General features: G+C 53.3%; 1 protein-coding gene across 2 annotated transcripts in view; it reads right to left on the minus strand.

Moving 5' to 3' along the window:
• Positions 1-260: 260 nt before the first annotated feature.
• LOC124478468 (insulin receptor-like) overlaps positions 261-16,403 on the minus strand; it is a 34,706-nt gene continuing 18,563 nt past the window's right edge. Inside the window, exons 3-21 of one of the 2 annotated variants that reach the window (XM_047036682.1) lie at positions 11,128-11,452; positions 9,982-10,121; positions 9,195-9,339; positions 8,784-8,998; positions 8,395-8,521; positions 7,988-8,238; positions 7,668-7,835; positions 6,655-6,853; positions 6,293-6,576; positions 5,933-6,081; positions 5,559-5,715; positions 5,361-5,457; positions 5,151-5,218; positions 4,842-5,071; positions 4,616-4,726; positions 4,344-4,503; positions 2,254-2,383; positions 2,031-2,165; positions 261-1,090 (exon numbers count right to left, since the gene is read on the minus strand). In XM_047036682.1, coding sequence (XP_046892638.1) covers positions 742-1,090; positions 2,031-2,165; positions 2,254-2,383; positions 4,344-4,503; positions 4,616-4,726; positions 4,842-5,071; positions 5,151-5,218; positions 5,361-5,457; positions 5,559-5,715; positions 5,933-6,081; positions 6,293-6,576; positions 6,655-6,853; positions 7,668-7,835; positions 7,988-8,238; positions 8,395-8,521; positions 8,784-8,998; positions 9,195-9,339; positions 9,982-10,121; positions 11,128-11,452 — 3,440 coding nt within the window. In that variant the 3' untranslated portion in view covers positions 261-741. Of the gene's footprint in view, positions 1,091-2,030; positions 2,166-2,253; positions 2,384-4,343; positions 4,504-4,615; positions 4,727-4,841; positions 5,072-5,150; positions 5,219-5,360; positions 5,458-5,558; positions 5,716-5,932; positions 6,082-6,292; positions 6,854-7,667; positions 7,836-7,987; positions 8,239-8,394; positions 8,522-8,783; positions 8,999-9,194; positions 9,340-9,981; positions 10,122-11,127; positions 11,453-16,403 lie in introns of both variants that reach the window. The other variant, XM_047036681.1, reaches the window with a different exon arrangement.

The raw sequence follows: 16,403 nt of genomic DNA on the forward strand, positions 1-16,403 counted from the left end.
GAGGGAAGGGAGGAGTAGAGGAAGGGAGGGAAGAGAGGAAAGGAGGAAAGAGAGGAGTAGAGGAAGGGAGGAGTAGAGGAAGGAAGGGAAGAGAGGAAAGGAGGGAAGAGAGGAGTAGAGGAAGGGAGGAGTAGAGGAAAGGAGGGAAGAGAGGAGTAGAGGAAGGGAGGAGTAGAGGAAGGGAGGGAAGAGAGGAGTAGAGGAAGGGAGGAGTAGAGGAAGGGAGGGAAGAGAGGAAAGGAGGGAAGAGATGAGTAGAGGAAGGGAGGAGTAGAGGAAAGGAGGGAAGAGAGGAGTAGAGGAAAGGAGGGAAGAGAGGAGTAGAGGAAGGAAAGGAGTCTGTGTGTAGGTTTGAGGCAAAAGCGGCCTTCAGGTTCACGCCAGTTTATGTTCACAGTTTTATCGCATTTTCTTCCTCAGTCTTGAAAACATTTAGATGTAGATCCAGTCCTGATCTGGAACAGTCTCTACAGACACCAGACCTGACCAGCTTCCTGCGGTGCGGCTGCCTGACCCTAATCCTGACCCTGAGCTCCACAGCCACAGCACACTGACCCATCCGTCCTGAGATCCCTGAACACTGGGCTTCTGACTACATAATAAAATACTAATCATCAGAAAACCAGGGGAACCCAGGGGTGTGGAAGGATATGTGTGCTGAGGTGTGTGTGGGGAGTGGTGTGTGGAGGGGTGTGTGTGTGTGTGTGTGTGCACAATGTCGGTGAACGGGGTCAGGAGGTGTTAGGAAGGGCTGGATCGAGGCAAAGATAAGATCCGTCCGTTTTTCTTGCCCCCATTCATGTGAGTGTAGGAGATATGTTCCTCGTAGTGTCCCCCCCCCAGGGACCCCGAGGGGCCCGTGTCCCGATCCTCCCTCTGACCGTAGGAGGACGGGTCCAGAGGGATGCTCTCCATGTTCTCCAGGTCCAGGTCAAAGTCTTCACTCTCCGGAGCCTTGTTGTCATCACTGTAAAAGAATGACATCTCCCTGAAGGATGGGTGCATCTCCTCCTTGAACATCTCGATGATGTCCTGGAAGGACGGACGCATCTTGGGGTTGTACTGCCAGCACATCTGCATGAGGCTGTGCCTGGAGGAGGAGAGACGGAGGTGAGGATGATGGGAGGAGAGAGGGGGGTGAGGAGGATGGGAGGAGAGAGTGGGGTGAGGATGATGGGAGGAGAGAGGGGGGTGAGGAGGATGGGAGGAGAGAGGGGGGTGAGGAAGATGGGAGGAGAGAGGGGGGTGAGGATGATGGGAGGAAAGAGGGGGGTGAGGAGGATGGGAGGAGAGAGGGGGTTGAGGAGGATGGGAGGAGAGAGGGGGTGAGGAGGATGGGAGGAGAGAGGGGGGTGAGGAGGATGGGAGGAGAGAGGGGGGTGAGGAGGATGGGAGGAGAGAGGGGGGTGAGGAGGATGGGAGGAGAGAGGGGGGTGAGGAGGATGGGAGGAGAGAGGGGGTGAGGATGATGGGAGGAGAGAGGGGGGTGAGGAGGATGGGAGGAGAGAGGGGGTGAGGAGGATGGGAGGAGAGAAGGGGGTGAGGAGGATGGGAGGAGAGAGGGGGGTGAGGAGGATGGGAGGAGAGAGGGGGGTGAGGATGATGGGAGGAGAGAAGGGGGTGAGGAGGATGGGAGGAGAGAGGGGGTGAGGAGGATGGGAGGAGAGAGGGGGTGAAGATGATGGGAGGAGAGAGGGGGTGAGGAGGTTGGGAGGAGAGAGGGGGGTGAGGAGGATGGGAGGAGAGAGGGGGTGAGGAGGATGGGAGGAGAGAGGGGGTGAGGAGGATGGGAGGAGAGAGGGGGTGAGGATGATGGGAGGAAAGAGGGGGGTGAGGAGGATGGGAGGAGAGAGGGGGGTGAGGATGATGGGAGGAGAGAGGGGGGTGAGGATGATGGGAGGAAAGAGGGGGGTGAGGAGGATGGGAGGAGAGAGGGGGTGAGGAGGATGGGAGGAGAGAGGGGGTGAGGAGGATGGGAGGAGAGACAGAGAAAGGTAGTGTGTGTGTGTGAAGTGTGTGTGTGTACTCACATCCTCTCCTCACAGTTCTCCGGGCGATCAAGGTAGCCTCCATCCATAACGAACTTGAGCACCTGCTCGTTGGACAGGCCCTGGTAAGGCTGCTCTGCTAGAGTGCTGATCTCCCACAGCACCACACCAAACGACCTGCACACACATCAACAAGGTCTTGTATATGTGTATTTCAGGTGTGTGTGTGTCTTTGTATCTTAGGCGCGTGTTGTGTGTGTCTCACCAGCAGTCAGAGTGGGCGGTGAACACCCCGTCCTTCAGAGACTCTGGGGCCATCCACCTAACAGGCAGCAGCCCCTTCCCACCCTTACGGTAGTAGTCTGTCTCATAGATATCTCTGGTCATGCCAAAGTCTGTGTACACACACACACACACATCATTATAAAACAGCTAGAGCAGAAATACAGTTTGGGAATCTTAGAGACTCCAATTCAAATTTGTAACATTCCACGATAAAGACAATATATTGTCATAGCAACAACATGCATAGCTGTCATGAAAATTGACTCAAGGAGAGGGGTTTAGGTTTAGGAATAGTTGCTTCTGTTCGTATTTACGTTCCGTTGCACAGTTTAGGAGGTTACAACGTTTTTGTGGCAAAAAAGTGCATTCTGTCAATGAAGGGTACTCACTAGCCTACGTCACTACGTCAGCACACGTTAGCTACGATGCATGGATACAAGGTGATAGAGACGTTCTAGCACGCAAGTTGGAGCTTGGATTATGAATGAAAAGTACCTCCCCCAAAAACTCCCAACCATTTGGCTTTGTTGAGAAAGCGATTTCGAGTGGAACTGCAATCTCGGATTTTTGATTAGGGTCGTGAAGGTCTTTGTAATTTGAGCGAGTGCGGTTCGCCCGTGAGACCGCCTAGTCTTTTAGGCGGCAGCCATGCTAGAAAGCGTCATAGTAGTATTTTCTTATAGTTCCATTTTACATGAAAAACCAGAAAGAGGGAAATGTTATGACGATATGACTAATGTGAAGACAGCCAGGTGGTGAGATTTTAATGTAGGTTGCTGTAAAAACTTTGATTTGTTTGCTACGTGAGAGCCCCGTCAGCTTCCATGGACGATTGCGGCAGCTGTTGTCGATCTGCGTCTGATGAATGTTTTCTTAATTTCGTACCAGGGTCAATTCTACATCTAAATGGAGAGCAGAGTTTTAAAGATATGGCGATTGCAAAGACAGCCAGCGGGTCAGCATATTTTTGTGATTTGTGTAAAACTTGGAATTTGAGTGAGACCGCGTCTTGTTTTGACGTTAACCTCAGAGTCACAAACTCGGCTCGCCCACTGGCAGTGTGTAGTAGTAGGCTACTGTACTGTCTTCAATGCTACAGCTATGGCAAAACTTTATTATGTCAAAAGAAACGTTCTCATTTCCGGCGCTTCAAACAATCAGTGAAGTGTGGCTAGCAACAGCAGCTAGCTTGCCTCTAGCAAGCTGCTTTTGAATTAGCCATGTCCCCCTAAATTAATATCTAACTTATTTGCGTTTTGGGGGGCTTATTTTCAGTTAGCAGACGGTACTGTTTGAATCGCAATTCAATCTGTAATACTGCTAGTGACAACGTTGTTAAAGTAGCTTGTTTCAAAGGGTGTTCGGTTGTTTCAAAGGGTGTTCTTAATGAATTATGCTATATGAGTAGGCTAAATGCTTGAAAATATCACTAGAGGGGAAAACGGACCCAACTGCAACCGACGCAAACAAGCACACCCTACAATTTCCCCAGAAATGGTACCCTCTCTAGTTTATAGTGATTTATTATCCCACGGAAAAGAGGTGAAATACGAAGTAACATTTCTTAATTGAGCCACACACTCCCCTCGTTTTATTTAGCACGATTTAGCACGTGTTCCCAGTTTCTGAATTCACACTCAACCAAAATAGGCAAAGAAAGGGGAATTTTTATATAGGGTTGTTAAGTTAATAGGGTTTATTTAGTGCAGGGTTAGTGCAGGGTTAGTTCAGGGTTAGTGCAGGGTTAGTGCAGGGTTAGTTCAGGGTTAGTGCAGGGTTAGTGCAGGGCTAGGGCAGGGTTAGTGCAGGGTTAGTTCAGGGTTAGGGTTAGTGCAGGGTTAGGGTTAGTGCAGGGTTAGTGCAGGGTTAGTTCAGGGTTAGTGCAGGGTTATTGCAGAGTTAGGGCAGGGTTAGTGCAGGGTTAGTGCAGGGTTAAGGTTAGTGCAGGGTTAGTGCAGGGTTAGGGTTAGTGCAGGGTTAGTTCAGGGTTAGTGCAGGGTTAGTGCAGGGTTATTGCAGGGTTAGGGCAGGGTTAGTGCAGGGTTAGTTCAGGGTTAGTGTGCCTCGTACCTCCAATCTTCACGGTGTAGTCCTCGGCCACCATGCAATTCCTGGCCGCCAGGTCTCGGTGAACGAACTTGTTGGCGTTGAGGTAGGCCATGCCATCGGCTATCTCTCCAGCCATCTGGGTCATCTCCCCCAGGGAGGGAGGGGGGCGGCCAGGGTTGTTCTGGGAAGAGCACAGGTCCATAGTTACACCTGGATAACCCTAACCCTGGAGCACAGGGACCGAGGCTGTGTGTGCGTGTATTGGTTGGTGTGCGTGCATGTGTGTGTTGTACCTCAGAGTCAGGTCGGAGACAACGCAGATAGCTCTTCAGGTCTCCGTGAGTCATAAGTTCCATGACGACCAGGGTGGGCTGGCCCTTAGAGACCACGCCCAGCAGACGCACCTGGGGGGGAGGTTAGGGTTAGCACTGCGTTGCCACATGCCCACCACACATGTCCCTTGGTGTCTAACAGGGAACAGAAGACTCGTTGTGATGGAGGTAGTTGGAGTGGTCTTACCACATGGTGGCAGCTAAATGCCTTCATGACGGACGCCTCATTGAGGAACTCAATCCTCTCCCGCAGGCTGGCTGATTCGTTCACCGTCTTGACCGCCACGCGCGTCTCCCCCTCGCCCTTGATGATGTCTTTGGCCAGGCCCTCGTACACCATGCCGAACGAGCCCTGCCCCAGTTCACGTAGTACCGTCATCTTCTCCCTCGCTACCTCCCACTCGTCCGGAACATACACTGGACACACACACAGGGAGTGTGTGAGAGGGAGTGTGTGGGGAGGAGTGTGTGAGGTGTGAGATGAGTAGCTGCTCACCATCGTTGGCACTGAGGTACTCAGGGTTGGAGGAGGCGATGAGAGGTCCAGTAGGTCCTTCTGTTTGTCTGGACACACACACACACAGTCAGATAACATCTCAGCTACCTCAGTCCAGGTCCAGCAGATCCTGTAGTCAGGTTCTTTTGAGATAATGGGTCACATGACCTCCAGGATCACATGACCTCTTGGATCACATGGTCTCCTTACTTCTTTTTGAAGACGTAGAACACTCCACCTCCCACAAACATCAGCAGAATGATGCAGATTACTGGGCCAATCACAATCTTCCATGGACTTGTGTCCTCTACAAAAACAGATCAGCCACTGGTTAACGAGCGCCAGCCTCGGTGATCAGTCCAGAGGCTGTATGTGTATGTTCTGTAAACAGTGTGTGGCCAAACTCACTGTCAGCCATGAAGAAGAAGGCGGGCTGGGACCAGGAGCCGTTCCCAGCCAGCGACGTGGCGCGGATCCTCACCGTGTAGTTCCCAGGATGCACCACTCTCACCTTGCAACCACCCAGCCGGGCATACGTCAGCCTCGACACGCAGTGTTTGGTCTCCTGGAAACACTCACACAGTTACACACCCACACACAGTTACACACCCACACACAGTTACACACCCACACACAGTTACACACCCACACACAGTTACACACACAGTCCCAGACCATCAAAGCAAGTCTTGCGGCAGACCCCCACACACACAACTCCTTCCCACCCAGACCTACACACACAGAGCAGAAGCTGAGAGGTCAAAGGTGTGAGGGGTACTGACTTCCTGGTCGCCGAGTCTCTTGTAGTGCAGCTCGTAAAGGATGATCATCCCATTGGGTGACTGTGGCTCCTCCCACTTGATGTAAACAGAGTCTGGTTGGTCAGCCAAAATCTCATGGGTTACCGGGCCAACCATGTCATCCGCTTTATCTGAAAAACAAAGAGTAAGAGAGGGAAGGAAGGAGGGAGGAGAGGAATAGAGAGAAGGAGGGATGGACAGAGGAGAAGGAGAAGTAGAGGACATCTTTAGTGAGTTCCATATTCTGTTTCGGAGTGTGTTGTACTAGTGTGTTGTTGTATGTTATACTAGTGTGTGTGTTGGTGTGTGTTTTACTAGTGTGTGTGTGTGTGTGCAGCTCACCCTCTGGCAGTGTGCGTGCGCTGACGTAGGTGGGCATGCTGCAGCGCATGTTGTCGGAGGGGTGGTTGCAGGCGTGGATCTCGATCTTGTAGCTTGTGAAGTGGCGCAGGTTGGGGATGGCGCCCGACTCCCGGGGGAAGGTGAACATGAGCTTGATGCCCTCACCAGGGCGGGGCGTGGTCGAGGCGATCGGAGGGCTGGGGGGCGTGGTCAGAGGGTGGGGGGGTGTGGTCAGAGCTAGGGTGCCGTTGGCCACGCCCACAGAACGACGGCGGCGAGATGGCCTGAGAAAGGAAGAGGAGTTTAACCCACACACACATACACACACATATATACACACATACATATACACCCCCCCATACCTGATCTCAAACACCTCGTTGTGGAGATAGTCCTCGAAGGTCTTGCGGTACTCGGTCTCCTCCGCCTCTCTTTTCAGCTGGATCTCCGTCTTGGGGCAGGAGCAGCAGCGTGCCCCGCCCCCCACCTCCTCAGTCTGGTTCCACCTCCGCTCTTCCTCACTGTCCATGTGGGTGGGGGTCCGAGAGGGCAGCTTCATACCTGCAGAACACACATACACACAAAGACACACACACAGACAAACAGTCACACACACACAGAGACACACACAGTGTGATAGCGATACAGTGTGTAATGGACTCCCCCCCCCCCCCCCCCTCCTCCAGCTTCTGGCAGTAGTCAAACTCCCCCCCCCTCACCCTTATGGCAGTAGTCAAACCCCCCCCCCCTGTCCCCCTCATGGCAGTAGTCAACTCCCCCCCCTCCCCCCCTCCCCCTCACCCTTATGGCAGTAGTCAGCTCCCCCCCCTCCCCCCCTCCCCCTTCTGGCACTAGTCAAACCCCCCCCCTCCCCCTTCTGGCAGTAGTCAAACTCCCCCCCCTCCCCCTTCTGGCACTAGTCAAACCCCCCCCCTCCCCCTTCTTGCAGTAGTCAAACTCCCCCCCCCCCCTCCCCCCCTCCCCCTTCTGGCACTAGTCAAACCCCCCCCCCCCCCTCCCCCTTCTGGCAGTAGTCAAACTCCCCCCCTCCCCTCTCACCCTTCTGGCAGTAGTCAAAGTCCCCCCCTCCCCCTCTCACCCTTCTGGCAGTAGTCAAAGTCCCCCCCTCCCCCTCTCACCCTTCTGGCAGTAGTCAAACTCCCCCCCTCCCCCCCTCACCCTTCTTGCAGTAGTCAAACTCCCCCCCTCCCCCCCTCACCCTTCTGGCAGTAGTCAAACTCCCCCCCCCCTCCCCCCCTCACCCTTCTGGCAGTAGTCAAACTCCCCCCCCCCTCCCCCTTCTGGCAGTAGTCAAACTCCCCCCCCTCCCCCTTCTTGCAGTAGTCAAACCCCCCCCCCCCCCTCCCCCCCTCACCCTTCTGGCAGTAGTCAAACTTGTAGAGGTCGCTGTCCTCCGGCTGCTGCTGACAGAACACCAGGTAGTGTGTGATGTTGCCGTTGGCGTCGGCGGGGGGTTTCCACTTGAGGATGAGGTGGGAAGAGGAGTTGGAAAAGGAGATGGGGTCCAGCGGAACCGAGGGCTCTGGGACCACAACACACGTTAGAGGGCTCCTCATTGGACACCACAACACAACACATGTTACAGGGCTCCTCATTGGACAACACAACACATGTTAGAGGGAATTTGTTAGAATGGAGCTGTGAGGGTAGGTGTGTGTGTATGTTGAGACTCACTGGTGGCGTCTGTGCGTACATAGAGGATCCTGCTCTTGGCTCCACGTTCCTGGTGCTCGTCGGAGGCAGACAGCTGCGTCTTCACCATGACGGCGTACTGCGTCCAGGGCTTCAGGGGGTGGATGAGCAGGCCAGGTTCCAGCTGCTCCTTGTTGTCAGCGGCACGCGGCGGCGGGTCCACATCAGCGATCACCCAGCTGTTGGAGCCACACGCGTCCTGCCCTGCAAACTCTGTCACGTTGTCATAGGGCCTGGAAGAGGGATAACTGGGTGAACCACTGTGTGTTGTGCATATGAGCAACACCCCCCTCCCCCCAGCCTCCCCCGAGCCTCCCTCCTATCCCTCCCTCCAAGCCTTTCCCCCCAGCCTCCCTCCCAGCCTCTCCCCCATCCCCACCAGTACTCACGCCTCCTTGTACAGGACCATGAAGCCCAGTAGGTCCCTGTAGTCCATGGGCCAGAAAGGCTGCCACCGCACCATGATCTTGTCTGAGGACGTCTTGACCATAGTGAAGTTCAGGACCTGGTTCTCGCCTGTGTAACCATGGAGACAGACACTCAGGTATCACATGAGGGTACAGTTCAGTGGCAGGGCTACCCAAATACAAATCTTAAGGTTACACACGGACATTTTTCAATAAGACAAAGGTCTGTTAATTAAGGTCAGTCAAGCTACTGTTTATTGCCATAATAGGCACATCGGTTTTGTTCTCGTTGGGGGGAGGATGAATGCATGAACTCTGTAGTGTCAAGAGATCCTGAAGAGAATAAAGAGTGCAGTCAGGCGGAGTCTCACAGGAGGCCTGGTCCCCGTTGGTGCGGAGAGAGATGTCGTTTTTCTGGTTCCTCTGCTGTGCGCCTGTCACTTCCTCCATGGTGCGGATCTCCGACATGCAGAGTTTAGAGTTGTAGTGCAGGAAGGTGCGGCCGTGCAGGATGGTCAGGTTGTGGCTGGACCAGTCCCACAGCTGACGCAGGTTCTGGTTGTCCAGAGCGTAGAACGCAAAGTGCCTGAGACACACACACATACACACACAAGGCCAGGGAGACAGGTGGGGACAAGGTAGAGCATCAGATGAAAGCTATAGATGGGTGTTATAGTTCCATAGATGGAGGTTGTAGTTCTATATATGGGTGTTATAGTTCTATAGATGGAGGTTGTAGTTCTATAGATGGGGATTGTTATGTGGTGTGTACATGTTCTTACTCTGACTCTAGTTTTTCTCCACGGATCAGACGCAGGTTGCGTAAGAAGGAGAGGGAGACGAGGGCGTAGGCTCTGCGGACGGTCAGGTGGCCTGTGATCTCCTCCAGCTGGCCCAGGTTTGCCTCCAGTTCCGCTGCTATGTTGTCTGAGGGACAGACAGACAGACAGGCAGGTAGACAGACAGGCAGACAGGCAGGCAGGCAGGCAGGAAGGAAGGCAGGAAAGTAAACAGGTAGGCAGACAGGTAGGAAAGTAAACAGGCAGGGAGACAGGCAGACAGAAAAACATGTTCGAATTTTGTAGTTTTTCAATCATTTAAATTCATAATGAAAGAGCATGTTGTTGTTGGTGGTGATGTTTGTAGTGGTGATAATGTTTTTGGTGGTGGTGATGTTTGTAGTGGTGATAATGTTTTTGGTGGTGGTGATGTTTGTAGTGGTGATAATGTTGGTGGTAGTGGTGATATGATGTTGGTGGTGGTGATGTTTGTAGTGGTGATAATGTTGTTGTAGGTGGTGATGTTTGTAGTGGTCATATGATGTTGGTGGTGGTGATGTTTGTAGTGGTGATAATGTTGTTGTAGGTGGTGATGTTTGTAGTGGTGATAATGTTGTTGTTGGTGGTGATGTTTGTAGTGGTGATATGATGTTGGTGGGGGTGATGTTTGTAGTGGTGATAATGTTGGTGGTGGTGGTGATGTTTGTAGTGGTGATAATGTTGTTGGTGGTGGTGTTTGTAGTGGTGGTAATGTTGTTGGTGGTGGTGAAGGTCATGTTGCTGGACTCACTGCCTCCACGAATCTTGATGGACATGCTACCGTTGAGCACAGTACATCCTCGCAGTGCCTGGGCTGCTGTCACAGAGTCCACAACCTTATCCCCCGTACACAGCTTAGGACACAGGCCAGCACACGGAGAACACATCAGCCTGCGGACACACACACACACACCTTTCAGGATTTCATTCTCAGAACAGGAGGCCAGTCAGACTCCAGGGACAGAGGCCAGTCAGACTCCAGGGACAGAGGCCAGTCAGACTCCAGGGACAGTTCATTTACAAATGAGCTCTCAGGTTATCTTTCATCCCTGGGAGAGAACAGAATCCCACTGTCTTGGAACTGACCCTCTCCCCATCCCGCTACAGAGACCCTCTCCCCATCCCGCTACAGAGACCCTCTCCCCATCCCGCTACAGAGACCCTATCTCTGGCCCCATCTTGCTACAGAGACCCTCTCTCTGGCCCCATCCCGCTACAGAGACCCTCTCCCCATCCCGCTACAGAGACCCTCTCTCTGGCCCCATCCCGCTACAGAGACCCTCTCTCTGGCCCCATCCCGCTACAGAGACCCTCTCTCTGGCCCCATCCCGCTACAGAGACCCTCTCTCTGGCCCCATCCCGCTACAAAGGCCCTCTCTCTGGCCCCATCCCGATACAGAGACCCTCTCCCTATCCCCACCCCGCTACAGAGACCCTCTCCCTATCCCCACCCCGCTACAGAGACCCTCTCCCTATCCCCACCCCGCTACAGAGACCCTCTCTCTGGCCCCATCCCGCTACAGAGACCCTCTCCCCATCCCGCTACAGAGACCCTCTCTCTGGCCCCATCCCGCTACAGAGACCCTCTCCCCATCCCGCTACAGAGACCCTCTCTCTGGCCCCATCCTGCTACAGAGACCCTCTCCCCATCCCGCTACAGAGACCCCCTCTCTGGCCCCCATCCCGCTACAGAGACCCTCTCTCGAATCTCCCCCTCCACAATCTAAACAAAGCCCTCTTGCTTCCCAAATCTCCTCCCAAATGAGGGGGGTGCTCAATCCAATCAAACCAAAACTGGGGGAAATGAGATGATGAGATCACTAGGCTGTCTCAGCATGCATCTGGCTAACCAACTTAACAATGGACCCAGCATCTCTCCAGGTAGAGTAGCACTCACGTGGTAGAGTTCATGGTGGTGTACCCAGAGGGACACTCCGGGATACAGGCTCCGTTGTGGATGACGTACTCGTGGCAGTCGGGGTTCTTGCTCTGCTTACACTGGTCGTGGAGCTCCTGGCAGAAGGCATGTGAGATACAGCGCCAGCCCTTGTAGACGTAGTGTCCTGGGGGGCAGGTGTCCACACAGCTGGGCCCATGCTGGAGGTTCCTGCAGGAGACACAGCTGCTGGTGTTGCCCTCCTGGGAGCACCCCCCCAGGCACTGCTCATGGCAACACTGGCCTTGAGGAGTACAGGCACGGTTCTTACAGTTGGGGGGACACACTGGAGGAGAAAGAGGGAGAGGAGAAAGATGGTTAAGAGTTATATCCAAAACAGGAGCATCTCCTCTATTAACATGTTTGATTTAATATCCTCCTGTTCCATTTCCTGATCCAGTCTGAGAGAAAACTGCGGTCTGCTCCCAGCAGGGCTGGGAGCACCTCTGCTCACACACCAGACAGAAGGTCCAGCTACCAGCTAAATCATACAGAAAGTCCAAGCAGGGTAAAACCACAACGTGGAATTTATCAGGATTGTTTAATTTCATTTTAAATGAAATAAAATGGAAACCAGACAGAAGCCTCCATATCGATCAGGTTCTGGTATCTCCTGCCTCATGTTTCCTGGGAGACGAACAAATTCCAAACAGAGCTGCTGCTAACTGGGTGACTACTACTCCCCTTGTTGGTAGAGAAGAGAGAGAGAACTTGTGGAGCACGGCTCGCGGAGCACGGCTCGCGGAGCACGGCTCGCGGAGCACGGCTCGCGGAGCACGGCTCGCGGAGCACAGCTTGTGGAGAAAAATTTGAAGAAAGAAGAGGTATAGCAAGAGATGGAAGAGGAGGAGGAGCTAGAGAAGGAGGTAGAGGAGGAGGAAGAGCAGGAGATAGAAGACAGGGAGGAGGAGGAGATAGAAGACAGGGAGGAGGAGAACATTTCAGCAGCTGAACTGATGAGGCTCAGAGGAGAACTGATCCCAACCCACCTCAGAACTCCACCAGCTACCCTGGTCCATCCCAAACCACCTCAGAACTCCCCCAGCTACCCTGGTCCAACCCAAACCACCTCAGAACTCCTCCAGCTACCCTGGTCCAACCCAAACCATCTCAGAACTCCCCCAGCTACCCTGGTCTAACCCAAACCACCTCAGAACTCCTCCAGCTACCCTGGTCCAACCCAAACCACCTCAGAACTCCCCCAGCTACCCTGGTCTAACCCAAACCACCTCAGAACTCACCCAGCTACCCTGGTCCAACCCAAACCACCTCAGAACTCCTCCAGCTACCCTGGTCCAACCCAAACCACTTCAGAACTCCTCCAGCTACCCTGGTCCAACCCAAACCACCTCAGAACTCCCCCAGCTACCCTGGTCTAACCCAAACCACCTCAGAACTCCCCCAGCTACCCTGGTCCAACCCAAACCACCTCAGAACTCCACCAGCTACCCTGGTCTAACCCAAACCACCTGAGAACTCCTCCAGCTACCCTGGTCCAACCCAAACCACCTCAGAACTCCACCAGCTACCCTGGTCCAACCCAAAGCACCTCAGAACTCCCCCAGCTACCCTGGTCCAACCCAAACCACCTCAGAACTCCCCCAGCTACCCTGGTCCAACCCAAACCACCTCAGAACTCCTCCAGCTACCCTGGTCCAACCCAAACCACCTCAGAACTCCCCCAGCTACCCTGGTCCAACCCAAACCACCTCAGAACTCCACCAGCTACCCTGGTCCAACCCAAACCACCTCAGAACTCCCCCAGCTACCCTGGTCTAACCCAAACCACCTCAGAACTCCTCCAGCTACCCTGGTCCAACCCAAACCACCTCAGAACTCCCCCAGCTACCCTGGTCTAACCCAAACCACCTCAGAACTCACCCAGCTACCCTGGTCCAACCCAAACCACCTCAGAACTCCTCCAGCTACCCTGGTCCAACCCAAACCACTTCAGAACTCCTCCAGCTACCCTGGTCCAACCCAAACCACCTCAGAACTCCCCCAGCTACCCTGGTCTAACCCAAACCACCTCAGAACTCCCCCAGCTACCCTGGTCCAACCCAAACCACCTCAGAACTCCACCAGCTACCCTGGTCTAACCCAAACCACCTGAGAACTCCTCCAGCTACCCTGGTCCAACCCAAACCACCTCAGAACTCCACCAGCTACCCTGGTCCAACCCAAAGCACCTCAGAACTCCCCCAGCTACCCTGGTCCAACCCAAACCACCTCAGAACTCCCCCAGCTACCCTGGTCCAACCCAAACCACCTCAGAACTCCTCCAGCTACCCTGGTCCAACCCAAACCACCTCAGAACTCCCCCAGCTACCCTGGTCCAACCCAAACCACCTCAGAACTCCACCAGCTACCCTGGTCCAACCCAAACCACCTCAGAACTCCCCCAGCTACCCTTGTCTAACCCAAACCACCTCAGAACTCCTCCAGCTACCCTGGTCCAACCCAAACCACCTCAGAACTCCCCCTGCTACCCTGGTCCAACCCAAACCACCTCAGAACTCCTCCAGCTACCCAGCCAGGCTTTCTACTTCCTGGATTCTCCTCCAGCTAAATTCCTGGGTGGCAGGGGGTGGGGCCGGAGGGAAACAGCAGGACCGATATGGCCGCCAACAGCATCTGTGACGAGGGAGGGGGCCTCCAGAGAATGTCTCTCATTCCCCCCCCACACACACACACACTGAAAACAGGTGTTCCTGGGGTAGGGAGTGGTGTGTGTAGCAGACAACCAGAAACATAGTGGAGGGAGGATGGTTCTACAAAATTCTACGACAGTGTTAATTCTACAACACTGTGAGCTCTAGAGCTACTAGTTCTAGAACAGTGTTGGCCTAGGAACAGACAAGCCTCCAGATAAACGAGGGAAAGCAGATCTCTTAGCTGAACTTGGTTCAGCCTCTAGGGAGGGTGGTGTTTGACTCCTCAGGGTCCTAAACCTCCATGTGTATTAGACATAATGGTTGTGGGTTTGGCAGACAGGAGAGAGGGAGAGAAGGGGGAGAGAGGGACAGGGAGAGACGAGGAAAGGAAATGGAGAGAGCAGGGGAGGGAGAGAAACAGAGAGAGGGGAGGGAGAGACAGAGAGAAGGTAGGGAGAGACAGAGAGAGGAGCGGGAGAGAGGGGGTGGGAGAGAGAAAGGAGGAAGGGGGTCACTGAGGGCGTTTTTGCCTCTAGTCAGCTGGTGAAATGCCAATGACATCAATCAGCAGATGCTCGCTCTTCGCTCCCATCTATACGGTAAAACTGCACCTCCACCTCTCCCTCTCCCTCTCCCAGGAGTGTGTGGTGTGTGTGTGTGTGTGGTGTGTACATGCTTACACCACACAGCCTCAGTCCAGATTTGCCTAGCCTGAGTCTGTACCGTAGCTTGGCTGCTGCCCTTAAGCTAGCCCTGATCCGCCCTCAGCCTCAACCAATGTATTCTGTGGCGAGAAAGGAATACAGGTTTAACCCTGCAGGGCTGGTCCAGACACAGCACAGAGATGCTAGCCAGCTAGCTGTCTGTGCGTCAATATTTGTCTAATGTCTGTATCTTTTTTGTATCACTGTGAACTACTTTTTTCTTCAGCTCTTTTTCTTTCCATCTCTTTCTCTCTGCTATTCTGTCTCTTTTCCTTACTCTGTCTCTCTCGTGTTTAACTTGGTCTGTGTTAGCACACTGCTTAATTCTTAAGCTAGGCTAGTTAGCTCTCAGACAAAAACAAAACAAAGCCCGTCTTTCAACAGCCGCCTCCCCTTTCCCTTGCACACACACACACACACACACACACACACACACACACACACACACACACACACACACACACTCACACCTCCAGCCAGCACAAGCAGTATCTATCCCATTCACTGTCGTTCCAGGTCACTCTGGACCCTCCCACTTTCATTCATACAACGTCTTGTTTTGTTTTCGTGGACACTGGATGGATGGGGGGAGGAGATGGGAGAGCAGGGGGAAAAATGGGTAGAGGGGGGAGAGAGGGGTGGTTAGGGGAGAGGGGGAGAGAAGGATGGTCAGGGGAGATGGGGAGGGAGGGATGGAAGGGTAAGGGAGGAATAGGTAGGGGAGAGGGAGAGAGAGTTGAGGGGGGGAGGGGGTTTCTCTCCCAGTGACAGCAGGAGGAAGCTGACCTCTAGCTCAGTGATTAACTGTGTTCCTGATCAAAGGTGCGTCTCCATCTGTTTACACTTCCCAGGGGGGCAGGGTGGGGAGCTCAGCCAATAGGAATCTGGCACACGTTCCTTCTTCCTGCTTTTACACATAAAGCCTCCCTGTGATTGGTCGTGTTGACAGGCCACAGTACTACAGGAACAATAACAAACACACACACAGCAGGGCACTTCTACATGTAACCCTTTTTATAGAATAATGTTGCCATATTCCTATATTTATAAAACGCCATATTTATCATTTATCATCTATAACCCTATATAGATAACCCTATATATAGATAACCCTTGACTTCCAACCCTATCTATATGACCATACAAATTGTATGCAACCCTTTGTGCATAACCCTATATTAGTATATATAACCCTAACTATACTGGTGGAACTATGAGTCTCCTAACTGCTAGGGAGTAGTAGGCGGGGAGAGAGAGACAAAGAGGGGAGGGTGGAGGGGGAAAGAAGGGGGGGAGTGGGAAATAGTGAGAGGGGTAGGAGAAAGAGAGAGAGAGAGAGAGAGAGTGAGAGAGAGAGAGTAAGCAATAACAGATAACTGATAAATGCTGGTGATAAATCTTGCCTAGGGCGCCAAATGTGCTAGGACTGGTACTGGAGGGATGTATGGAGGGAGAGACAGAGATGAGAGGAATGGAGAGATGGAGAAGGAGGGAGACAGAGAGGAGAGAGAGGAAGGGGAATGGAAGGGATGGGAAATGGTGTAAGAGGATTGGAGGAGGGAGGAGGAAAGAGGAGAAGAGGACCTGCCTGGAGGATATTAATCTACTGCTAGTCATGGTAAACCTAACTTTAAGACAAAGATGTTGATCCATAACATGAAAGAATGTTTGACTTAAGGTGATTTTGATTTGTGTCATTGTAGGCTCCTCTTGCACTCCTTGTCCTGCTGTAACCTGAGAGATGCTGTAAACTCTGAACTTTGACCTCAGTTACTCGTGGGGAAGAGAGCAAGTGTGTGTGCATAATAGAGTGCCAGAGGAGAGCAGGTCACAGTGACCAATTACACCCATACTGTAGGAAGACAGTATTGACATAAAG

The sequence above is a fragment of the Hypomesus transpacificus genome, chromosome 16 (assembly GCF_021917145.1).
Source record: "Hypomesus transpacificus isolate Combined female chromosome 16, fHypTra1, whole genome shotgun sequence".
NCBI classification, from domain to species: Eukaryota; Metazoa; Chordata; class Actinopteri; order Osmeriformes; family Osmeridae; genus Hypomesus; species Hypomesus transpacificus.